Source organism: Scardinius erythrophthalmus (assembly GCF_964197995.2).
Source record: "Scardinius erythrophthalmus genome assembly, chromosome: 19".
Lineage (NCBI taxonomy): Eukaryota > Metazoa > Chordata > Actinopteri > Cypriniformes > Leuciscidae > Scardinius > Scardinius erythrophthalmus.
The window spans coordinates 11,398,764-11,425,495 of NC_138239.1; the positions used below are offsets into that span (position 1 = coordinate 11,398,764).

Genomic DNA, 26,732 nt, shown 5'->3' on the forward strand with positions numbered 1-26,732 from the left:
AGTCTGACCTCTGTTTATAGCTTTATTGGCAACTGCACATACTGCTGAATGATGAATCTGGTGTGTGTTTGTTTCTCTGAAATGAACCATTTTGTTCTTTTCTGCTTGAAACGATCATTTTATGACACATTTTCAAAATTTACAGTATATTACATTTCAATAAATAATCTAAAATTGCTTTTCCTTTAGCTTCTAAACCAGTGTTTAATCACCACAGCATTTCTATGTACAGAATTCAGGATTTATTGTTGAATACAATGTGAATAAACTCTAAAGCATCAAGAATTAAGTGCTATTGGTAACATCACCCACCCTCTTTTGTTTGACTATGCATGATAAGACCCTCTCATTAACTCCTCTCCACCCGTCCCGTTAAAATCCCCTCACTGGTCCTTCCTCTGGTGCTCTTTGTTTATGACGTTTTTGAAGAGTGTGAGAAGGGGTTTCTGACTGCGCTCGTCCCAGGACTTCATGAAGCCTCCGTAGCGTTTGCTAGCAGGCGGGACGCTCCAGCGGAAATGGCTCATTTTGTAGGAGCCGTCCTTCTTCTTCTGATTTAAAGCGTTCTCCTCCTGTGGATAGTCGACCTCGTTGATTGCCAGCTCGCGCCTCATCTCAGCCGGAAGATTCTCAGCAGATTCCTCCTCCACGCCGTTCGTGTACACCTTGATGGGCCGGCGCTTGCGACCCACCGGCTTCCCCCAGCGGAAATGCTCCATGGAGTAAGAGCGCTTGTGCTCATGCTGAGGGCTGGACTCTGGGTCCATTTGCTCAGCCGGTGCGAGGGCAACTGGGGACAGGGCTGCGAGGACCTCGTTTTGCTCCAGCTCGGGAGGCTGCAAATGGCTTTCTCCGGGGTAGACGGGGGTTTCATCTGTCAGATCGGACTTGCATAGCTGTATGCATTCCTTAGAAAGAGCAAAAGAAGAAGTACTTTACATAAGTACAAATCATAAAGTTAACATTTTCCAAAGAAAATGCAAGTGGTATGGTGTTTTTAAATAATTTTATGGTAAAAATAAAAAAATCCAGCAACATCTCATCAGCAATACAACATCTCATGCCTTTTCAGCAATGTAATATACAAAAAGACCAATCAGAGAAGCTTTTTAAATGGCACCTATTAGGCTATGCTTTTCTTTTTCTTTACCAATGTCAACATACTGTAGATGCTGCATTCACACCATGTCGTAATTACCATCATTTCGATATGGCAATACATGATGTACTCAAAGCTGTTCACATCCTCGGACTGGGAATTATGCTTTCTATGGCAATACTATCAATGGCAAAATAAATCTGCATAGGCTAGGTGGTACAAGTAGGAGCTCTCCGAAAATTCCCAGTTTACAAGCTGTAATTACGAGTTCTATGAGGATGTGAAACGCTTTTTACAAGTTTGAAACTTGTATGGTGTGAATGCACATTCAATACAATTTACAGCTGCTGGTTGACCAATCAGAACGGACTAAGCTTTCGGTAAGGCGGGCTTTAAAGAGAAAGGAACTAAAACAGAGCGTTTCAGGCAGAGCAAATGTATTTACATGATTAAAATTTACAATGACGGGGCCATTAAAAATAGGGTACACGTAATCGCTGAAAATAATACACAGAAAATTGGTGTTACCATTATTTATAAAATGGTCAATATAAAGGTATAGAACATATCTAGTGTGTAGGGTGTTTGGAGTGTATTGCTGTTCTATTTTTTGCTAGGTAAAAATCATTAGCCCGATCAATCAATAATAGCACACCTCTTTTCAGCAAACCAAGAAATAGTTGTGATTTGATCAAATTCCTAATTCTAAGTGTTGGCAATGGTAATATTTGCCTTAGCAAGCACCACTAATATATACGGCACAATTTGAATTTGTGGACTGAAAAGCAGTCGTGCAAGGAATATTGTAACTCACCAAGATGCTCTCCTCAGTGTTGAGGTCTCTGCATCGAGTGTTTTCCCAACACTGAGCTCTAACTTCACAGCCGCCCGCACACAGTACAGCCAGAGCCAAGAGCCAAGCAGGACACAACATCCTCACCATGTCTGATAGAACACAATATTAATAACATGGCAGTATTCACAATAAAATACAAATGAACGAAAGGATTATTTCATTGCACACCAGAATTAAAAGGACAATGTGAACAGAATGCATGTCTGTGAAATAACACTATAGTAAAAAAAATAAACATGAATCGTCATGAATTATCAGAAGTGCATAAACCAAACCAATCAAAAATGTTTAAAGTGAACCGAACCTCACTGCATGGATTTTTTACCCACCTGTTGTGCAAAAAGAAGTTCGCCGAACCAAAGTTCTTCTCTCCTGAGATTCTCTGATCTGTCTGGTTATGTGCACGTTTGCTTGTCTCTGATGTCTGAGATCCTCGTCTAGTTGTCTTTTATAAGCTATCTGTGCGTCAATTCCTCAAGGACACTAAACTCTGTCACTTTTAATGGCTGGTGCAGGTTGGAAACCCTGGCGCATCATCCACGGTACAGATGAGTAATCCATCAAAGATTGTCAGTCAACAGTTAAAAGTCAGTTGTGAATGAGTGCAGGATTAGGACGATACCTTCATTCTGATGTCTGGCTTATCAAATCATTATGGTCTTTTTTATTAAGTTTAAGGGCATACGTGTCAGTTTACATGACTGGTGATTAAAGGTTAAAATGCACTTCAAATCAATTATACGGCATGTGTTTTTTTGGTGTGTAAGGGAACACCTGTGCTAATCTTGTGTTGAAATGAACTGGAAGGTGAGGGATTTGGACGAGGAAGCCATCTGGGTGTATTCACAGTTTGCGTACAAGCAGAACAAAGGCTCATAATTTCACCATTAACATGTTCTGATATGACTGAATGCCAGTAGCAGATTAGATTGTGCAGACAAATACAAAACATAAAATCATGGTATTATATGCATGGTCTTATTGCTGTATTTATGCCAAAAATGACAGTAAATATGGGCCAAGCTCTTCAGGGAGGTAAAAAATATAACACTTTGAAAATAAGGCATGCTAAACATGTCTTTTCAGTGGTGGAGACAGGAACTATTCCAGGAAGAATAAAAATGTGAGTAATTTAAGCAAAAAAAGTACATTTTTAAACAAATTACAGTTTATAATTTCAGTGTATATATTATTTTTTATATATTTATATTATATATTATATTTAAATCTTGTATTTGTTATTTTTTGCTATATAAATTTTATTAAAACATATAAATACAACAAAATTAATTATATTATTTGTATTAGTTACATTTGACTATGCAACATGCATATTTTACAGTAAAAAAAGTATTTTACAATCACAATTTTTAAATAATACTTATTTTGTTCGGTTGTTATATTAACATTATATCAAACTGCCACCCTGCATGATTGTAAAATCCTCTGGAAACTATAGCTATAGCATTTTTATCTTGTATGCCTTAAACGGCAATATTAAAATATTTATTCCTGCACCTAATCCACTTTAAGACAGAAAATATTTGTTAGAATGAAATGAAAACACTGAAAAAAAAGAGGTTCCGGATTCTAAAGTGTGTGTGCAAGCTTTGCTCCTGTATTTTTAAATAAAATAAATCAAGTGTTAAATGAAATGTCTTTTTTCCAGATAAATGCCAATTATTGCTAATAACAAATAAACATAATAAATAGTGTAAAAAACTAAAATCGTGGTCATGCCCATGAAAAAATCACAGTTGTAGACATTTTTAGAATAGATATTTTAATTAGGGAAAAAAATCCAACATCCAGCTAAACCTAACAATAAGTAAAAATGCCAAGCATATATTCTACAGGCTGTATATTCACGCACTGCACAGTGAATGTAATCCTATTAGAGAAGATTTAGAGGATAAGATGTCTATCAGCCCATTCTAACACTGTTCACAGCACAGCATTTCCTACCAACAGTGAGTGAGAGAAAGGGACATATACTTTCTTGCCTCATTCCTAATTACAAGAAGATTTGCCTGTCTGGCGAAAGGTAACTTTGCTTATCTCATTTGTTCACTTGATTATTTTTCAATTGCTGGCATTTTATTTTAGCCTTTGGAATTTCAGGATGCATTATGCTCATGAACGATGTGTGCATCTGTAGAGTTGCATCTGTTCTCAGTGACATGATCATGCAGTAATGTTGAAGGACATGTTGTACATCTAATGATCTTTCAGTGCATTTTGAGGGCAAAATGCTTGATGAATTAAGACTCGACAATATGAGTCAATAAATATGGACATAGGCATTAGACAATCTTTCAAAATATGCATCACATGATTTAAATAAAAAATTTGAAACAACAGAACATAAATTATCTTAATATTACAGTTAAACCAGTTCTTAAATACTGGTGGGCTACACAACTGTACACACGCCTGGTACCATTCGGATATGAATGTATAATCACTGACATTTCATTATTAAGTGAACGCACATAACCACTTTACTCAAGTCAAGATATTACATCTAGCTTATATTTGTACTTATTATACAAAAATACTGTTACAAACTTAACATAATTTATAAATGTTCAGGAATCATCAATGTTTATAGAAAACTATTCTTCATTGATAAACAGACTTTTCCATATTTTCATATAACACATATTATTACTATTATTATTATTAATTGCACCACACAGGTTTTACCACCTAATTAAACACAAAATTGCTTCTTCTTTTATTTATTTTTATTAAACAGTGGTTTACTGAACAAATTGTGTTTCTGATTTTAAATGAATTTAGTTACAATTAAGTTTCTTAAGGATAAACACATCCACAAGACATCACTAACAGGTTAAGTAAAATATAATGACTATAGCTAATATCGTGCATATATTTAGCAAAAGAGTTTATTTCTCAAGCTGACTACTGTGTGGACACTAAATGACTTAGGCTAAGTTACCTGATGTAGGCTAATGCTACGGGGGATATTGTAAGCTGTTTTATGGATGTCTTTCCGCCGTTGAAACCCTGATTGAGCGATTACACGAGATATAATACGTTCAAGTAAGTTGTACTGTATCATTCAACATACCTTCAGTTGTTCATTCATGGTAAGAGATGATTGCGTTCACTCGCGGTCTGCGCGCGCTGTTGCAACTGAGGCGCCTAGATCTGTCACGCCACACTAAAGAGCGTTAAAACAGCATGTTTGAATTTCGTGATAAAATGGACATAATTTGAAAAATGACACTTTATTTTTTATCGAAAGTAACAAAACGCGGTGCTAATTGCGATTAATGGTGGTGGTTTAATGGTGGTTAGGTTACAACGCTGTAACGTTCGTCTTGTAGGCTACACTTAAGACACACGAAAATTCGCGGGGAAAAATACGTGTACTGTTACACCCCTTATTAGGCTACTATTTAATCAAATCTCAAGGAAGACAAATTAGTTTTATAACGGTAAAGTTAGGTAAACCTTAGCGGGCCAGGGCTTGGCGGACAGCAGGGGGCGGGGCGCGTTCGGTACGCCATGAGAGTAGCGCCATACGTAGGCTACCGTGGGTGGTGTATCGCGGTTTTTCGGTTCGGTCTGCTCTGAATATCGTTACACCCCTATTTAATAAAGAAAAAGCGCGGAATTAAGAAATTATTATATTAACATATTGCCTATTATATTGCACGTTATGGTGCTTATAGCACCAATCGAATGAAGTTTGTTATCAATAAATGTTAAAATAATATGGCGTGTACATTTATCTATCCCATCCACCAGTCTTTTAAACCCATTTACTGAACGCGTGTGTGTAGGCCTACATCTCATCCTAAAGTCTTTTAAATCCATTCACTGGCTATCAAGTGAACCGAATATCCCCTCCCAGCATATTCAAAGAAATGATATTGTCTATTCAAGACATTTATGAATTGCATTTTTATATATTTTTAACGAGTATCACCATTTACCCATTGATTCTATTATTTCTTTACGCAGAATGCTGGGTGGCAATCTGTTTAGGATCTCAATTACTTCCCATCTTCTCCAGAGAGGTCTAGTGGCATCATTAAACCATGAGGAAATAAGCTTTACCAGTCTGAGAACGCAAACAGGTTTCAGGGTCTGATGAGGATTTCACTCCCTAGTCCTTACTTTTCTGGAGAACTTCAGTCTTTTGCAGAATGAGGTTGTCTCTGCTGTATTCTTTGTTTCTCTGGGCAGCATGGGCCCAATTTCTTGTTGTCAAATCCAAAGACCCTGTTGAAGAGTCTAAATTCACAGACTTTCCTAAAACAGACACTTCTCAGACTAACACACATCAAGTTAGCAGTGGCCTAATGCAGTGTGGTGAATACAGCAATGAAGTGATGCCAAATGGACAGTGTCGTTTAATAGCCACATTACCCCAGCTGGAGGAACAGCGGTGTCCTGACATGTTCCGCTGTACAGATGAGGTCTCCTACTGGCTGCGTGAGAATGAAGAACGCAAGCAGCAGATGCAGGACCTGAAAGAGACCATCTCAGAGCTTCAAGAAGAGCTGAGGAATCACAGGCATCGAATCAAAGTGCTGGAGTTGCAGGTAAGAGCTACAGGCTTTTAGCAAGTAAAGTGTGTTTCTATGAGTCAAGCACCTTCCTCATTTCATCATATATTTCTTATGTCATCCTATATTTTAAAAGTTGAAATGGGTCATTTCTGAGATATGAAACAGTTCTCGGTTCTTGGATGTCATGACACCCAAAGCAATATTGGGACATATTGCTGTTTATTACGTGTTTTTATAATGATTTTATAGCCTATATATAGCCTATAGGGCTGTTTACTCAGAATGCATTTTTCCATTTCACTGCGCACTTTTCCATTGTTTTTCTATGCATTCGCATGCTAGACGGACGCGTTTGACTGATGCGCTTGCGTCTCACGTCTCTTGCAGAGTCTCGTGCATGACACGCCGTTCTAAAACGGTGGAGCTAACGTTAAAAGAAGTCTCTAGACCTTAAGTGGCTCTGCACTCAGAACACGTTTTTGCATTACACTGCACTGGTTTTCCATTGTTTTTCTATGTAAACATGCGCTAGATGGATGTGTTTGAATGTTGTTCTCGCATCTCTTTTTTACTAATGAATTTGTTTTATGCACCATTCAATATGCAAGTTGTTGGAGAAAATATATAAAATCCAATAGGTTTATTAAATTCAATTCACATTTATTTGTATAGCGCTTTTCACAATACATATTGTTTCAAAGCAGCTTTACAGAAAATGCATGTCTTGAGTGATCTGTTATCAGAGGTGACTATGTATTTCAGAAATGTACATACAAATCACACAGTTATTTAATAATGTATTCATTTAAACAATGTATTAATTTTAGGCAGAAACAATGAGCTAATTGAATTAATTAATTCATGTTTGTTAACAATTAGGATATATAGAAAAATAGCATTGGTGCAAAAATAGATGTTGGAGAAAAAAAATATATAAATCAGTAGTATAAACATTAGGTGGCTACAAGTATTATGCGATTAAATCTCAACATAAGTAATATATTATACACTATACGATTCATTCTCAAAATAATCGAGCTGCTTGAAGTGTATATCAGAGTAGACTCGCTCCCTCGGTCAAAATCAAGAGACTAGGGCCTATCCACATAAACTTCCCTCACCCGGATGACAAAGTGGAAATCACTTCAAACTAGTGGCAGAGATTCCCCCAGGCGAGGGGGGAAGTGCTTAGGGATGTTCTTGAGTGTATGTCTAAAAGCGAATTGGAATTCACCCTTGCTGCCCTCGAGTTAAAAGAAGGGAAGGGACATGTTCGGTTCACTTAGCTTTGTCGAGACCACGACACATTACCATGTGGCCACGAGATCATTTTGTCGGGATAACGACATCCTGAAGTTGTGGCCTCGAGATCCTATGTTGAGGGAACAACGTCCTTTTCTCAAGGCCATGAGTTTAATGCATAAACAAACCTGTGTGTCCATAGCAACCTGGGATTATTCCGAATTGAGATTAAGTCTTTTTCATTGTTTATTTGCTTAGAAAAGTATATCACACGTTACTGATTAACAGCTGTACTACACCTCCGTATTGTGCAGAGACAAATGTTTTGGTAGTGCACTGTTTCTGTACTAATGCCTCCTTAACCCTGATCAATTACTGGATTAGTGCTGGAACCTGTCCAATAGACACATGATCAGTAGTGAGCACATTGCCAACAATGCTTTTCATTCTTGTACAACAGAAATATGTGCAAGCAGTTAATTGTATATTAATTTTAGGGCTGTCAAACGATTAATCGCGATTAATCGCATCCAAAATAAAAGTTTTTTTTTACATAATATATGTGTGTGTACGGTGTATAATTATTTTCTATATATAAATACACACACATGCATGTATATATTTAAGAAATATTTGCATGTATATACTGTGTATATATATTTATATTATATATAATTTATATTATATATAAATATTTTATATATAAATAACAAATTTTTCTTAAATATATATGCATGTGTGTGTATTTATATATAGAACATAATTATACTCCATACACACACATATATTATGTAAACACAAACTTTTATTTTGGATGCGATTAATCGCGATTAATCATTTGACAGCCCTAATTAATTTATGTTTCTTATTATTGTGAGCAACACCAAACAATGTAGTTTCTCGTAGATATCAATTGAATTAAAACAGCTATACATTGCATTGCAAAAACAGAAGTTTGTTTGGCCTTTATACTGAAGAGGAAATGGCCTATTCTCTTTTATCATTCCCAGGTTGACAATGTTAAAATATATTTGAATTGCTGAATGTTATTTCTCTGTGCTGGCAGAGCGAGGAGAAGTATGGAATAAACTCGTCTTTAGAGCACCGCTTTCACACGCTGCAGCAGATCTATGAAGAGACCAATGCTCTGCTGCACATCCACGGATCACTCATCTATGACATGCAAACACAGATTCGCAACCTCACTATGATAGTAGAGCGCGTGAGGCGCAATCCTGGCTGTATGATCAATATCATCCGCACAACCCCGCTTCTCAGCCCCCAAGATACCCTTCACCCAGGTCAGCAATATAGGTACTGAAGAGCTTACAGGGAAGTAACATATTGAGAAAGTCATAGAAAGTTAAAAACTATGCTATATTTAAAGTCACTGGCATCTCAGACCTCAGTACTGAAATATGTGGACATTTGTAACAATAGCTTGATTTGATTTAGTATTTGTTTCCTCAGAGGTTCAGCATGTAAGAAACTGTCCAATTGACTGTGCATCACTGTACTACAATGGAGTCCACCGATCTGGGATTTTTACTGTTGTCCCCTCATTGGGATCGACTCCAGTCGACGTTTATTGTGATATGGAGACTCAAGGTTTGCATTTTTCTAATAAAGTTCTCATTGACAGGTTAAATTATGAGCATTAGAGGCTGTTATTTGAGATTAAAGAATCATTCTTTGGACCAGGAGGTGGATGGACCATGTTTCAACGTCGGCAGGATGGAAAGGTCAATTTTAACCGCAAATGGACAGAATACAGGGATGGCTTCGGAGATCTACATGCAGAATTCTGGCTGGGAAATGACCACATCCATGACATCTCCAGCCAGGGAGAGTATTCCCTTCGCATTGAACTCGAGGACTGGAATGGCAAGCACAAACACGCACTGTACCAGAACTTCCGGTAAACATTTGGAAAGATGGTCTGAATATTTCAACTAAGAACACTTACTTTTTGATTTCAGTTGATCAAATATTTTTTAAATATATTAAATATTATTAATAGATTTAAATGAGAAACAAATTACAATTAATAATAATAATAATATGGAAGCTATATATAAATAATAGCTTGTTTCCGCCAAGGAAGTTTATATCTCACAATTCTGACTTTTTTTTTTTTAGAATTGCGATTTATATCTCACAATTCAGACTTTATAACCAGAAATTCAGTTTTTTCTCAGAACTGTGGTAAATGCAATTTATTATCTCAAATTTTTTACTTTTTTTCTCGCTGTTGTGAGTTTATATCTCACAATTCTGACTTTTTTCCCTTGCAATTCCAAGTTTATATCTCACAATATAGAGTATGTATATATATATATATATATATATAGAGAGAGAGAGATAGAGAGAGTATATGCGTATATTATTCACAATTCTCCCAATTGCGAGTTTATATCTTGCAGGTCGGACTTTATTTCTTGCAATTCAGAGTTTATATCTTGCAATTTGCCTTTTTTTTCTTTTTCTTTTTAATTATGAGATATAATCTCACAAATTAAAAAAGAATAAACTACCGCAATTACCGTTTTTATTTTCAATTCTGTGGCGGAAACAAGCTTCCATATTAATCCTAAATTATGATAATTTGTGCAGGCCTTGCATTTATTTCTTAAGTTTTCTTACAAGAAAATAAGTTCCTTACAGATGCTCTGACAATGAGATGCATTTTTGTAAACAACTCAAGCAAAAATAGCTTTCTTGCTTTGGCAGGATTGAGAATGAGGACAACCACTACCGTCTCCATGTATCAGGATTCAGTGGTACAGTCGAGGACTCGTTCGGTTGGTACCATGACAAGCAAAGCTTCAGCACTCCAGACACGGGTGACATCTGTGCCGAGATATCTCACGGAGGCTGGTGGTACCATCAGTGCTTCTTTGCCAACCTCAACGGAGTGTATTATAAGGTTGTATACAAATAAAGGAAAAATGAAATCATTCCAAGATATAAAATATGAGCCCAACCAGTTTAACTGTGTCCTGTGTTTATCTTGACCACCAGGGGGGGCGTTACTCTGCCAAAGGGAAGAATCTTCTGGGGCCTGATGGGATTGTGTGGTACTCATGGAAGGACTCAGATTACTACTCCTTGAAGAAGGTGAGCATGATGATCCGCCCACGGATATACAAGCCCCGCCTCTCTCCATAACACCGCTTTAGGCCTGCGTAAAACAACACTGTTGTGACATCATTGGGACATTATTGGTTCTCTGCATTTAAACTGTGGTTAAATGGAAAGTCCCAACTGGATATCCAAGATAAAATATCCAAATTTCTCATTCTGTATAATCATGTCTGATAATCTTATAAAACAATATGTATTAGATTATCAATATTTTTTTAACTTGCACAAAAAAATTATTTGGATAATCATTAATTAGAAATAATTCAGAGATTAATATAAGATTGGTATACTTTTCGTATTTGAATTGGTGTTACTGTAAATTTATTTTGTTGGATAGAAATATTCAGAGGAAATCTTTTTAAGATACTAAGTCCCAGTTGAAACAAACCCCTTGAGTTAAGAAAACCTTTTTAATTCATTCATCTGATTGTTGCAATGTAAAAATAAAATAAATTCAATCATCATAATAAAAGAAATTAAAAAATAATCTTTATTATAAAAAAAGATTAAAAATATTATGTTCAATAATCGTAAGGGTAAGTGCAACCAGCCCTAGAGGTTTATGAGAACATTTGAGAAAGCTCTATTAATAGATATCCTATCACACATGGCACATGTAAATATGTTTGCTGTTTAAGCCTCAATAATTCTGTGTAATGTAGAGGTAACGGGTGTTCAAATAATCCCAAAATGTACATCCTTTCAATGCCTAAATGTATATTTCACAACATTGTTTACACTTTGTAACTTCTTTAAGAATGTATAAAAATGTCTTAGTTTTTGACAAATGTATTGCTTTATTACATACAGCTGACTTTCTGTGTTCTTTGCCATGAGATAAACATATCTGCACCATCCATAAAGACTCGTTCTGCCTATCACACACTAACAGGAAGGGTGGAACAGATCAGCAAATGAAACATGGTACTGGAATAAAACAGGGTTTTAGGGGCATTTTGTTCTTCTCAGAAGAGAGACAAAATTAAGAGACACCTTATGGTCAAAAATGAAAAGAAAAATAATGTCAAAATGTATGCCGTCCCTTGTTTAAAGGAAGGAAACAGATTTGGGAGAGAAAGAGTGGCTGTGTCCGAAATCATATACTCTTGAGTAGGTACTTATTTTTAATACGTAATTACTTTGCGACTGAGAAAAATGATGTTCTATATAGTATGAATGTGATCTGGATGTACTACATTCACCATGTTGTCATTATCATGTGACCTACCGGTGTCAGTTACGTCACTTCACTGCCATTCACAGCTCCTCTCCGTGGCCTCATGGGATAGTAAAGTGTCCATTGTATGCATACTTCAGCATCTCGCTGGAAGTAGTAGGTCATCCGTGTACTTTTTGACTACTCTATAATGAATGCAGTGAATTTGGACATACTAATATTTTCACATACTCATTTCACCCGCTATATAGTCGGGAAGTATGCAATTTTAGAAGCAGCCAGTGTTTCCTTGCGTGAGATCACTTTCCCTTGAAATTCAAACACACGCTGAGGTCATCATGCTCATTTCCTTTTTTTCCTTTTTTGAGGTCAAAGATTTGTTTCCTCTTTAGAAGAGGAAAAAACTGACTCTGAGCTAGCATAAATACTGGATCTACTATCTCTCCAAAATGATATTTTTGTAATCTTGCTTGAACTGCAAAATCAATTTGGATACTAGGCCAAAAATGCAGAGCAATGCCGACCATCACAACTCTCCTCGCAGACTTGGAAAGGTATAAAGAAAGATTTATTACACACTAATGGGCTAGTTAAAAACACTTTTTATACACTGAGTGTGATATATGACATTTTAGTTTTGTTTTGCATAGAACATTTTACCACAGGTAAAAGACAATGTCCTTATTGCTATTATCCAATACATACCACTTTTAAATCTGACATATTTAATTTTACATACTACAAGAAAACAATATATTACCAGACAATTTAATTAAGACATGAATAAACCCCATTTTGGTTTAGAAGGCCCAGTCTGAGCGTATGCATCCCTGAGAGACCTTTTTACTCAGAGAAAATGAAAAATCTTAATGTTAGGGAGTGTTACATTAGCTTACGTGACAGTTAAGATTTGAATTTCTCTTGTTCTTGTGAACAAAATATTTGGTTAATGAATAACATCTTATGATGTGCATTGTTTGTTCCCTTATAACCTATTTTTTTTCTATGTTACAAAGCAGTAATACAAAATTAATTCTGAGCCCATAAAGGGATATGGTGATGGAAAAAATATGCAAGAAACATTGCATTTGCTTGCAAAGGATTTACATTCCCCCGAGAAACTCGAACGCAAAGTTTCTCAAGGGAACGCAAAAGCAATTACATCATTTTTCCTCCTATCGTATATTTTTTTCATTCACCATGTCCCTTTAGGGGCTCCGTAAAAACATGGCTAATTGTGAACTAGCATAAAAAAAGCAAAAGCAGCATTTTTTCTTGATGTTCCACAGTTTGATGAGTATTGCTGTTTATAGAGTGTGTCCTCACATGGTGGTATACTGACCGAGCGCTTTCTTCAGCTTTTCAGCAATCTATCCAATGAGAACAAAGCAGAACGGTTACATGTATACTATACTGCATTGCGTTCATCGTTTATATGGTGTCCATACAAACTAGAGTCCCGCCTCCACTCACCGTTTCATAGAATTTCACCTGTTCCTCCAGGTAGAATTGCATGAGTCTGTTGTAGTCATAGATACGGTTGCTATGGAAGTGATTCATCTCCGCTAAACACACAGATGGCAAGTCTAAGATTACATGTGTGACTAACACTACAATTACGGACACAGGTTCACATATAAAGGACCACTGTGACAAAGGGTCTTAGATAGACAACACTTTACTAACGTACCTTGCAATGCATAAGACATGGTGCTGAGATTCTTTTCCATTGTGTGTTTATCTTGTGTGCTAATTTTATTTGTTGCCACCAAATGATCAGCCTCTTTCACTTTATCAATGGCAGCCTGAAGGGGAAAAATGGTTTAAATACTCATTTAAATAAATAATAGTTTAAACAATAACATTATGAGATAAGTCTGAGAACAGTATTAAAAATACTTAAATTGTGAATTATTTCTACTATTTTCCATTCTCAACATAAGAATTTGAAAGAAAAGATGCACTGAAAAACAAATGATAATAAATTAATTATTGAAATATAATTAACGATAAAATAAAATGAAATACTTAAAATACTGAAAATATACATCTTGAAATTAAAAATTTGATTTGTTTTTTTTAAAAGTATACTCTCTTGGTAATCCTTAAACTTGATTTATTTCCAGTTGTAAAATAAAAACGCTTTTTAAACCCAAATGTACATTATCTTAAACATTTTATGACATTATTGAACACAGATTTATAAATTCAGAAAAGAAAAAAGGCATTTTAGTCATTTTTAGTATACGTTTACACATGGAAATGAAAAATCCCACCTAACACAAATAACATAAATAAATTCTAAGAATGTTTTGATATTTCAATTAATTTATGAAAATGGTAGACGTTCAAAACATCCAGTTTTTTGTAAATGTAAAAAATAAAAAATCTAGGTTATTAGGCTAAGGGAACATTACATTTTATAATTTTGCAAACATTATGGGAACGTTACTTATGATGTTCTCTGAACGTTTTGAATCAAGTAATGGTAGTAACATTTCAGAAAAAAAAAAATCCATGAATGATGTATAAAGAATGTTCTTGTGCTAACATTTTGACCAGACCAGATAACTTTGAATGAACACTCTATCAATGTTACCGGAATAATGTTTGTTCATAACTTTAGTAGAACCTTGCGTTAGCCAAAGTTCTGAGAACGTTCCCTGTTAGCTGGGACTAAATGAATTTAAGCAAAAGGTGAAAGGTTTACCTTGTGAACTCCTATTGTGTCAGGGAAGCAGCCCAGTAGTCCCTTGTATTCGTTGTTTGTTTCCAACAGGAAGTGTAGATCTTTTTTTGGCTGATAAACAAATGTTATCATTATTGAATCCGTAAACAATGGCTTAAACTCATGGATAAAACTAAAAACAGAAATCACGGATGTCGTTATCATTGGGAAACCTTGATGATTACAATTCTATCAAACTGAGGAAATAGCAGCAGAGGATGTAAGGGAACATGCTAATGATGAGTGACCGGCACTGGCAGAGGTTCAAGGACTGAAGAGTTTTTAAAGTATTTATATTGAGGAAATGTACTTCTGATACCTGTGCTGCAACCATTTCTGCTATTTCTTCATATGTTTTCCCTGTTGCAGTTAATGCCTCTGTCAGAGTTGATTCCCCTGAAAATAAGGTACAAATTTAGGTAATCATTAAGTATTAATATTTGAACTGTGAGCATGATATGAAAGCATTTTAATAAACAAAGCTGTAGTTTCTTACTCTGGTATCCACTGGTGTTGAAAACTGATGACAGGTTCTGAAATGCTTTTCCAATCTGCCGATACTCCTTTTGCAATGCTGTTGGTTTAAAAACAGAATTTTTTCACAAAATAATAACAGTAATGAAATAATGAACATATCTTTTTTGACAGTATAGTAAATATAGATTTACTGTGGCAATGAGGAAATACGTGAACTCACGGCCTGTACATCTCTTCCAGTGAAGATTCCCAACAGCCAGTAGTTCCTTAACACTGTTGTCCATAGATCTACTAAACTGGCTGTACGTTTCAAACTTCTGCTCCCTACAAATCACATCAAGACAAGACCATTGTTTATTAAATAAATATATTAAATTATAAGAAATTATTAAAAGTGTATAATATATATGAGGATGGTAAGATTTAATGTCTCTTTATTTTATAAAAAAAAAAAAAAAAAATTATATATATATATATATTATATATTCTATTTTAATATATTTTGAAATGTAATTAATAGATGGCAAAGCTGAATTTTCAGTGTCACAACCCAAACCCAAAATCTGAATGGTAGTATAGATTTCATATAATAATTATATTCTTATTCATTTACAATAATTATAAATCATAATTAATATTATATTTTTATATAAATAATAGTTGGCATTTTTATATAATTCAACATTTTGAATAAAATATTAATTGAATAGATTTTGTGATATAATTAAAGGGGTTAATATTTGATGATTTTTATATAATTCAACATTAAAAATGAATTGTATTAATTTTAGGAAAAAAAATATTGCCTCACACTTGAGTAGGATCTATCTCTGGGAGTTCTGGATCTATGGTGGAGAAGATTTTCACTCCCACCGTTTCATCTTTCTCTGCTTTCCGCTTCCCTAGTTTCCACTCCTAATAGAAACAACAAATAAAACATGTCTTACAACACTGCGCAACTTACCTATTCACTAGCCAAAGTTAATATATAACACTGTAAAACACTTCTAAAGTATGTGATCTCAATATCAGCAAACACATGGAGAGCAGACTCAACAGAAGAGCTCCTTAACTGTTTGTATGCATTATTTGACTATGCATTTATATCAGTATATAAAACTGTACGTCTATTACTTTACAAATATTTAAGCAAATGCACCTTCTCGTCTCTGTAGTTAAGGAACAGCTGGAAAACTTCACTGTTTGAGATCACCGGATGCCGGCACATGCGGGACATCCAGCCCTGCAGGCGTTCCATGCGAACTTTGATAAATTCCTCTTCAAATCGGCCTAAAGAGGAATGGAAGACAGATGCTAGAGAGTCTACCAGCCAAAAACAAGGCCTGGGCAGGCGTGCACACAAGAACGATAACTATATAGATAACTATATTAGCATCCACCCCAATCTGCCGCTTTAAATGCTTGAGCTTACTAAAGAAGGATGGGTTGAGATTGCCTGTCAATGTTTTTATCGTTACCGTTATAGTTGTGGTATAGTTTTAGAACTATATCTTTATCATTATAGTCATCGTCCTTGGTGTGAATGGGCCTACAGAAAGTGAACAAAATGGAAGATGGAGCAAGAAGCTGGTCTAAAGTGACCAGAGAGATGTCACCTGTAACTTGTTTGTCAGGCAAACACGGGATGGGTAGAGCACAAGCAAACTTCTCCACAAGCCTTTCATATAACCAGTCGAAGTGTTTGTATCTGTGATTGACAGGTCTGTTAGTAGTCTGAAAAAGAAAAGAAAAAATAATCCTAGACACGTTAGCAAAACAATTACAGAAAGTGAATATTAATCAAGCAGTCCTGAGAGGAGTTTCAAAGAAACTTACATTAGGTGTGACCTGGTATTCAATGTAACTCTTCAGGCCATACATTTTTGAACCCTTTTTGGGATCAGCCACTACACAATCTAACGGAGTTTGTGGATACAGCCATACTGGACCCACCTCACCCGCCTGCAAAACAAACATTAATCAAATAAATATAAACGTGTTAATGTATCCAAACCCAGAGTTGTTTGATTATTCTGTTATTCAGACTAATCACTCTTCAGGCATGGAATCAAATCACATAACAAAGTCAAATAACTTACATAAATGGGCAATGTGTCATTTCCTTTAGCTATGTGCTTGGTAAGCAGATACAGCTCTGGATTTGGAGTTTTGGAGAACCCTGGAAACCTATGGGAAAAGATGAGAAGAGCATTATTATAGTTAATTTTATTAATGAAATCTTATTATTGTCAGTTATCAAAACTAAAACGTTACTTGTTGAGTGCTATTTTCATTGTAGAGTGACCCCCGCCTCGCTGCATCGTTCCGCCCTCTTCCGTCTGGGAACCTCCATAACCACCTGTTGACTTTCCATCATCGGAATCATCGTCCCATTCCTCATCAAAGGAATAGACAGAACCTACGTGACACAGCAAATCATCATCATAAACAATAATAGAATAACAGACCGAAAAACGCTTGTTCAAGCTCTTAAAACAGGATGAATTCTGATTGGCTGTCGGTATTTTTATCGTTCATCAGCTGGAAAAGATCGTTCCGAAAATGATTCCAACAATTTCGTTTCTCTGTGCCGTTATTGTTACAGTTGTGGTGAATAAAAAGCCTGCATAAAAAAGTATGCTAAAGTGAAATTATTTTTCACAACGGTATTCATACTGAACGCATATGGAGGGGCCAGAAAAGGATCTGCTTCCTTGCACAAATGTAAATATATCACACTCAGCTTATTTTAGAACAACTATAACAGGCATCAACAAAGCAAACTGTAGTGATTATTATAAAATACCAATGCAGTTACCCAGTGACTTCCACATACAATACTTGGCTACCTCAGTTGCATTCAGAGCTTATTTATGGCTTTAACTATGGCATGTTAAAAGATCTTGATATATTAAAGAAAGTTCAAAGTCCTCATAACAAAGCAGATGGTTTTTCAGACCACATGACGTAGAGCTGTAGACAGTAAAGTAGCAAAATCATTCATGCGCTGTACCTGTTACAGAATGTACGTGCCCAAATAAGAAACGCTTTCACACAGGAGGAGAGGTTAAACTTGAGATACGTTATACAGTTCCGTTCAAAGGTTTGGGGTCGGTAAGATTTTTTTATGTTTTTGATAAAAGTCTCTTAAATCTCAACAATTCAGCATTTATTTGACCTCAAATACAGTAAATGCATTAAAACTGTGCAATGTAATTACAGTACAATTTAAAATAACATTTTTCCATTTTAATATGTTCTATAATGTAATTTATTCTTGTGATGGCAAAGTTGAATTTTCAGTGGCCATTACTCCAGTCTTCAGTGTCACATGACCCTTAGCCTATAGTAGCCTTGAGTATCATTTTTTTTGTAATTATATAAAATTATGGTCAAAATAAATGGTGTTACAGTCAGTTCTGATCAATGTAATGCTTCCTTACTGAAAAAAGTATTAATTTCTTAATTACTGACCCCAAACTTTAGAACAATATTGTAGATAGACAGATAATCATAAAGATAAAGATAATGTACTGTAAATGTTTTTCTTTTACCATTATTGCCTGCTGTTTCCTGTTCAGTGTAGTTCCAGTTGTCGGCAGGGTTGTTGTTAGACCATGTCGTGGCAGTCCAAGCCTCATTTCCATTAACCCCCTAAATAAAAGACAACATTAAAGGGGTGGTTGATTATGATTTCACTTTTCTAACTTTAGTTAGTGTGTAATGTTGCTGTTTGAGCATAAATCTGCAAAGTTACGACGCTCAAAGTTCAAAGCAAAGAGAGATATTTTCTTTTAAAGAAATTGCTTTTTAAGGACTACAACAAATGGCTGGTAGGGATTACACGACATTCCTCCTGGGTTAGTGACATCACTAAACCTAAAATTTACATAAACCCCGCCCCTGAACACGATTTATAGATTATCAAGACAGAATATGCTAAGATAACTACACATAAGCTACATAAATTCATCAACTAACCATTCAGTAATGTTGTCTACATGTTGTCACTTGAGTCTCTCCATCTTTCTGACTCCGGTTTGAACATAAAAGGCTAAACGTTTTTGAAATTTTCAGTGCATGTCTGTGTGAGTGCAAGCTGTTGAAGCTCCGCCCTCTGTGCCTGGAGCAGCAGCTCATTTGCATTTAAAGGGACAGACACAAAAACGGTGCGTTTTTGCTCACCCTTAAAAATTGATAACTTTAACATGCTATATAAAAATATCTGTGGGGTATTTTGAGCTAAAACTTCACATACACACTCTGGGGACATCAGAGATTTATTTTACATCTTGTGAAAAGGGCATTATACCACCCCTTTAAATCATTATTTTAAACAAATCTAAATCCATGCTTACCCTCAAGACATTTGATTTGGCATTTTGTAGGTAGTGAAGTTGCCTTAAGCTTAAAGTGGATTCTCTCAGCTCATTCCCACAATCCCCGGCCAATACCTGTGCTTGAATTATTCCTCAGTTGACCCATTTGAATATAAGGTGTCTGCTCAAATTACGAATACACACATTTTTACTAGGAACCATTTTTAAGCTCCATCAACCTCACAACTAGATTTAGATTACAGCGATTCACTCTTCCTGGGTTGGCCATGTAACATTTGAAGCACATCAGAAATGCAGCTGGCTCATATTCAAATTCACACATAATATTTGCTTGTGAATCACCATTCGCTCCGTAACACCATGTCTGACCTATAACATACAAAACAGGCTGGCCCTGTCACCTAAAACCAATCTTAAACATAAAGGTCCTTTATTGGTATTGATGGTTTCATGAAAAGCTTTTAACATTCAAGGAACCTTTCCATTGCACAAATAATAGTAGAAAAGTCGTATTCAAATATTCTTTACACTCAGAAACACAAAGGTTCTTTGCAGAACTATACATGATTTGAATATGTAGACACTCAGTATAAGCACATGCTATAGAACAAATATTTATATAAAAATTTTTGAATTACCAATGTAAAACAACATTAATGAGAATCTAACTGCCATTTTAGAGATTTTACAAACCATGAATCACAAAAATGAAAACTTCTTGGACAAATGACTGATGGTCACAATTGAACTGAATATAAGGTATAAAAATATAGTTCTCTCAAATCTATCCACTAAAAAAAGGCCTGGATGCGCTTTAAGAACTAAAAGGCTAAAGGCTCTTGAGTTTGTCACAGTCCATTAGTCTAAGATTTAATGGCCAATTCCATCAATAGACCTGACCTTGATCCTGCTAAAGACTAACATCCAGCTAAGAAAAAACATTTTTCGTGCTTCCTGGCCTCGCCAATTAAGAGCATCTATACCATTTTCCCTGAGCACAACATTACTGATGTGTTTATTGTTATTAGTACTTTGGTGTTGTGGATCGCTCTAAAGTCATCGAAGGCTGATGGAAACATTAAGTCGTTAGATCGTCTTTTCTCCACTTGTACCATTTGCTCAATTTTCATGTAAGGGTGCTTGTACTCAAGATACACTTGACAAACTTCATCCCATGGAGATAAATTCAGTATATGGACATCCAATGTGTAAAATCTACCACCAGAGCCCCTTGTATATTCATAGTAAATTGAATTTAATCACAAACAGTTCACCCTTAAATTTTGTTCACACACACATACATACTCCCTCGATCTATATATATATAAAGTTCAATATTTTTTGGAGCACATGGGAATGGGATTTATGTGGCAACACATTTTTTTAAACAATTTTCTAATACATTCCCTTAACAATGCAACTCATCCATAATTAAATATAAATAAAACATCATATTTATATATAATAATATATTTTCTATTTTCATATTATTCACTTAAATTTAGATTTTGTAAAAAAAAAAAAAAAAAAAAAAAAATTATATATATATATATATATATTCATACATTTACATTTGTCTACAAGACTAAAATAAAACATTTAAGAATAAACCTTTAAATCAAAAGGTTAGTAAGATCATAAGGGACTTAAATTTGGTTAAACATGTCCAAATTTTAACTTATAGTGTATAATTCACTGGTGAAAAGTTAATTGTTAGGCATCGTCTGCATTTTATTCTTGCTACAATTCTGCCAAAATTTTCTACAGATGGTGAACCTGGACTTCCTGGTAAGATTAATGCTGAGATAGATTTCACTTTTATCTATCTGCAGACTGCCAGGCATTAAAACACTGTTACACGCACACTGGCACTGTGCACAACGCAAAGTGAGGACATCTGACAACCTAATAAGACAAAGAGAGACGAGGAAAGACGGGTCCTATAATGAGGCCCATTTACTCTCATTCTCCTGCTTACACAGGAAATGGATTTCAACTGCAGACGACACATAGGGCCTTTGTGCATGTTATGCTCACCAGAACTCTCATTAAATGACTGTGGATTTCTAGTAAAAGGTGGCTGAGAAAATGAGGAAGAAAAACTTTGATTTGAATAGTGGGTTTTGTTGGTTGTGGCTACTTGTTTTTGGTGAACGCTGCTTTACATTTCATTTGAGGAACTGTAACAACATGAAGATACTGTTCCTCATATTTCATATAGTGCATGCTCACCACAACTTAGACTACGTCTACATTAATCCGGATACATTTGAAAACGGCGTTTTTTTGTTTATAAACGCTCTCCGTCCACACTAGCGTTTTCGGACGTTTCAGTGTGGATGAGAAACTTTTGAAAAACGCCTGAAAACGCTAAATTCACATTGCTGCGCATGCGTAAAAATAAATAATGAAGTTATTGCGCAATTCTTCTGACAGGATAAATTTATTTAGTAAAATATCTCACCATTCACTGATGCGGTCCAGGTTGCACGCAGTTACCATATGTTTGGTCTAAAACGCGACTGCTCTCATGTATTGCCGCAGGACAGCAAGTGTGAGTAAATTCTGTCATCTTTGCAGGACTGTGATATGAAGAGTGTGCAATGTAGAATATTTTTAGCGACAGTGTGAAAGTGAATAGCACATAACAGGCACAATACTGGTATAAACATGAATATATATTGGTACAATATGCGTCACATGCCTAAATGTTTTAAATACCACCGGTTTCACAGTCCACACTAAACGTGAAAACGGCAAATGTATCAACTTTGGAGTGCGTTTTCAAAAAAGCATCGTTTTCATTAATAAAAACGCCGTCTCAGTGTGGACGGAAGGGCAAAACGGAGAGAAAAATTTGTAAGGACATGGCCAATACAAATGGTTTAGTTGATGTGGTACCTGAGTGTTTGCTGAGCTGTTGTTGTAACCTTGGCTGTGAGCACCAATGTTCTGTGTCGCTGATGCTTGTTTGGAACCATAGTTGACCTGCAAACATTATAATATACTCATGAATATATTCATAAAAAAGTAGCCTGATATGTAAAAAAGGTAAAAATTAAATAATATATAATTAGTATATTTTTGTCATATCCAGTCCATGCCTTTTGCTTATGCATACATAACTCTCAAATTTCCAGTCAAATTACATTAAATTTGAGGCACGCTGACTGTGTATCTACAGGAAGGCCACACTAGCACTCTGCTCATTGATGTGGTCTAGACAGCAGAAACAAGTTTTCATTTTGCACTTCCCCTCTCTTGAGTACTAAAAATGATGTCACGCACTTTTCTCATTTCATCTATTGCTCTGTATAAGAAGAAAAAAGCTCATGATTAGTGTTTTTTTTTTACCTCAATATAGTCCTCTGGCACAAGGCCTACATTTCCTCTGGAATTCCGAGCCTCTACCCAGCCACCGCCTACATTCTACCAAAAATAATAATATAAATGCATATGAAATACAGATTTGTGTACTGATGCCAGCTCTAAAAACGGCAGTTTATATATATATATATATATATATATATATATATATATATATATATATATATATATATATATATATATATATATATATATATATATATATATATATATATATATATATATCTATCATGTGTTGGGGAGTAACTAGTTACATGTAATGGAGTTATGTATTTTAATTACAAAATAAATGCAACTGTAATCCATTATAGTTACTGAGAAAAAAAGTGTAATTAAATTACAGTTACTTAAACATATATATTAATGTTTAAGTATACGTTAACACACACACACACACACACACATATATATATATATATATATATATATATATATATATATATATATATATATATATATATATATGAAAAAATGTTCAAAATCTTGAAACATTAGTGCTGATCCTCACCTGGTTAGTGATTGTGAGTATTTCACCTTCTTGAACACTCAGCTCATTGTTGCCCGTCTCCGCGGTGAAGTCATATAATACCTGAGCCTGAACACAAAGCCCACAGCAAACATATGGGTAACACAGAACAGCAACAGCATTAATATTTAAGCGTGGCACGAATAAAACTTTCACTTCTGTGTTTTGATACTGAAAAACATTCCTAAGACTAATAAACTTCAGTTTAATCCTCTATGTAGGCGAAATGTGTAATGTTATATCAAATTATAAAGACAAATATTCAGCAAAACTCTACAGCATCAACTCCAAGAATCATATAAACTTGTCCATTTTTGATAATGCATCCACACAGTTCCCAAATGAGAATATTATGATGAAACACATTTGTTCACAGCAATGTCACCTTATCTTCCAAAAACATCCATCTTAATGCTGGAAGATTTACTACCCTTATTTCTGCATATGAAGGCTCATCCACATGACCAGTCACCACACAACACAGCCAACATGTAAACCAAAACATTAAAACCGGTTTTCTGGTTTTCACCTCTAACCAAGTTCATCTTTCATATTTGGTGTGCCAAGTGTTTATCCATACCAAAAGGACGTGTTCACTTGAATAATAATGCTGACAAATCATTGTACACTGAATGACATGTTCCCTTAGTTCTGTTCCTGCCAGGATGCACCATGTTCCTGTTCACAGCAATAAGGTGGACACAGGCGACACAAAAGAACTGTGCCATAATGATCTAGTGATCTGCCTACCTAGACAGCATTTTTGGGTGGCTTTCAAGTCAGCTAACCGTTTGTGTACATTTGACTCAGAACCTGCATCTATTTCCACAAATGCTATTTAAGCAACTCATTAGGTTTGAGAGACAGACAATTTTTGCTATTATTTTTCTTTTCATTTTTTTTTTCAAGTTAGGTTTGAAGTGATGAATTCCCCAAGAGATTGTTCAAACCTAATAATATCCATGCACACAATTAAAACAATTATTTTTTATTTTTCATAATGCACATACAACTTTTTATTTGTTGTAATATATTTAACCAATTTAACAAATGTATTCATTTAATCTAATAGATCTGTATGGTTATCATCAAATCATGCTTTTTTCAAAATGTTTGATTATTTTGTGTTTCAACATTACATGTCTGAAACCAAACAAAATTAACTTGTTACAGTATTCCCAATTTATTTCATAATAAAACACTATCAAATTGTTTGCAATATACTTTCAAAGTACATTTTCAAAGTGCGTGTGTGTGTGTGTGGATGCAGAATAGACTGCAAGCAAAGGGAAACAATCAATGACTTTGTGTACAAGAAATGCTAAAGAGGTGGGCATGAGCCCCATTGAAAGGATGAAGACTGATGAATCAAATAAAGTCATATTTTTATAAAATGTGATAAACACAAATTACTCTAACTCACCCTAGTCTGAAAAGGTCAACTACTTATCAATTCATACTGTATCAAGTCATCATTCAAGACTTCATCAAGTCATACTGTAAAACCATTTTGTAAAGAAAACCAGCAAAGTCTGTAGGCTACATTGCAAAAAAAAAAAGATTTTTCTAAGTTGTAACTAAAACAATTGATTATTTGAGTATGTTTTATTATCATACACCAATTTGTTTTCTGTGTATACAGCACAGTAGTAAACAATAATGCCATTGCTCAATGCACTAGAACAAGCACTTACTTGTTTCAAAAGGCTTACAGTATCATTTATAGTCCCTGTACATGTCACAATAATCTTGTGTTTTGACCGTGTGGAAACATATACAACCCTGATGAAAGCAGAAGAGCAGGTTTTGAATGAAATACTCTGTGTGATCAGTTTGGAATGTTGTATTGAGAGTTTTGAAATATATCACGTACTTGTGAAAATAGTTCCAAAGCTATTAAAAATTTTTTTTTCCTCCTCTAATATTTCACTATGTTGAAAACTTGAAAAGAAAAACACCTTCAGCAATTCCTGTACATCATGACGTAATTAACTTAGCACGTGTTCCCTGACATCCCAGTGTTATATGCTCCAAATAAAAAGTTCCAAAAAGGCACACTCTTGCTTTTGAGATTTATATTCTAGTTCCATGTGTTCTACTCCCGATACAGCGCATAAATCCAAGTTATTTAACCTAAATTCTTTCTTAAAAATACACACACACAAAAAAAAATTAGCTAAACTACTGGCTAGCCTTCGCCTCTGATGTCCTCTGAATAATTTTACATTTTGTAAAAACAAAAATTAGCAAATGTGTGTATTTATTTCCAATAATAACACATTGGCTGATGCATCATCATCCTGCACATGCTGAACCAAATATCTAAATATGTTACAATTTAAAAGTAGCATATGGTTTTTAAGGGGGGCATCTTCCCCCCACCAGAAAACGATTCATTGAAAAGATCCGGCTCAATAGAACAATTCATTCACGAATAGGGCATCTGTTTTAGCAACAGACACACAGTGCAGTACTGTAAAGTTTATACAAGTCTCAAGACCAGCGAAATGACCACAGGTTTTTCTTGCTAACTAATAAACCCATTTCGGTAGAATTCGTCAAATAAAACTCTTTAGGTTATATTGAACATTTTTCGAGTGGTATTTTAGTGTAAAATGCAGTGTATATAATAAACTACACCGATGAACTACAACAAGCTACGATGCAACATGAATTATTGCTCGCTGTAGTCCATATGAGACAAATACATAATGCGCCACATTCATTTCATTAGTAGTGTTCATCCCAGTGTTATGCCAGAACTTACCTTCACTGCCATCGTGGTATCAATAATTTAATCACCATTAACATGCGATATGAGCTCATAAAATAAACAAAACGTAGTAAAAACAAACCTTTCTGTCCCTAAATGTAGCGAAAAATACGCGTTTGTTTTTGTGTAGGCTAATGCAGCAGTGGCCGCTCTCGATTAGCAAAACATAGCTCGATAAAATCCAGTTATCTGACCCATATAACGAGATATGGGCGTTGAAAATGTAGAAGTTTCGTCCTCTTTCCCTAACTCCGACCCGGAAAACTTTGGCACATTGGCCTCAAAATGTATGACTTATTGAGCTGTCAGAGCAGCTCTTCCTCCAACTCACACACCGCCCAGTAAAAGCTCAAGTAAACAACAGAGACATTATGTAATGAAACATTAGATTTCAGCATTTATTCAAATTTTGTAAAAAAAAAAAGTACCAGGCATTTTA

At 35.1% G+C, this 26,732-nt stretch overlaps 3 protein-coding genes across 3 annotated transcripts; 1 reads left to right on the forward strand and 2 right to left on the reverse strand.

Annotated features, from left to right (window-relative positions):
• Nucleotides 1–2: 2 nt before the first annotated feature.
• Nucleotides 3–5,386, reverse strand: pomca (proopiomelanocortin a). The gene is made up of 3 exons (XM_081394021.1): nt 5,050–5,386; nt 1,914–2,044; nt 3–908 (listed from the first exon to the last, which is right to left on the reverse strand). Exons 2-3 carry the CDS (start codon nt 2,040–2,042, stop codon nt 384–386), a joined length of 654 nt encoding a protein of 217 aa, XP_081250147.1. The 5' UTR covers nt 2,043–2,044; nt 5,050–5,386; the 3' UTR covers nt 3–383.
• A 691-nt stretch (nt 5,387–6,077) lies between these two features.
• LOC308707776 (fibroleukin) lies at nt 6,078–10,909 on the forward strand (the record flags this gene model as incomplete). Its single annotated transcript, XM_081394436.1, has 6 exons — nt 6,078–6,532; nt 8,808–9,042; nt 9,212–9,349; nt 9,443–9,659; nt 10,472–10,667; nt 10,763–10,909. The coding sequence occupies exons 1-6, from the start codon at nt 6,134–6,136 to the stop codon at nt 10,907–10,909; spliced, it is 1,332 nt and encodes a 443-aa protein (XP_081250562.1). The 5' UTR covers nt 6,078–6,133.
• A 1,703-nt stretch (nt 10,910–12,612) lies between these two features.
• snx9a (sorting nexin 9a) lies at nt 12,613–26,655 on the reverse strand. Its single transcript, XM_081347919.1, has 18 exons — nt 26,288–26,655; nt 23,503–23,589; nt 22,962–23,036; nt 22,509–22,595; nt 18,822–18,921; nt 17,542–17,686; nt 17,367–17,454; nt 17,104–17,229; nt 16,884–17,001; nt 16,427–16,557; nt 16,079–16,182; nt 15,488–15,591; nt 15,287–15,364; nt 15,110–15,186; nt 14,773–14,862; nt 13,753–13,867; nt 13,536–13,627; nt 12,613–13,432 (listed from the first exon to the last, which is right to left on the reverse strand). Exons 1-18 carry the CDS (start codon nt 26,297–26,299, stop codon nt 13,385–13,387), a joined length of 1,677 nt encoding a protein of 558 aa, XP_081204045.1. The 5' UTR covers nt 26,300–26,655; the 3' UTR covers nt 12,613–13,384.
• Nucleotides 26,656–26,732: the final 77 nt, after the last annotated feature.

Excerpts from the sequence above, each read along its gene's own strand:
- snx9a (XM_081347919.1), bottom strand. Across the intron at positions 17,230-17,366 it reads ATGACACATTGCCCATTTAT|GCGGGTGAGGTGGGTCCAGT; the intron begins GTAAGTTATTTG and ends TTTGTTTTGCAG. Across the intron at positions 13,868-14,772 it reads ACACAATAGGAGTTCACAAG|GCTGCCATTGATAAAGTGAA; the intron begins GTAAACCTTTCA and ends TTTCCCCTTCAG.
- pomca (XM_081394021.1), bottom strand. The coding sequence starts at position 2,042 with ATGGTGAGGATGTTGTGTCCTGCTTGGCTCTTGGCTCTGGCTGTACTG. Across the intron at positions 909-1,913 it reads ACACTGAGGAGAGCATCTTG|GAATGCATACAGCTATGCAA; the intron begins GTGAGTTACAAT and ends GCTCTTTCTAAG.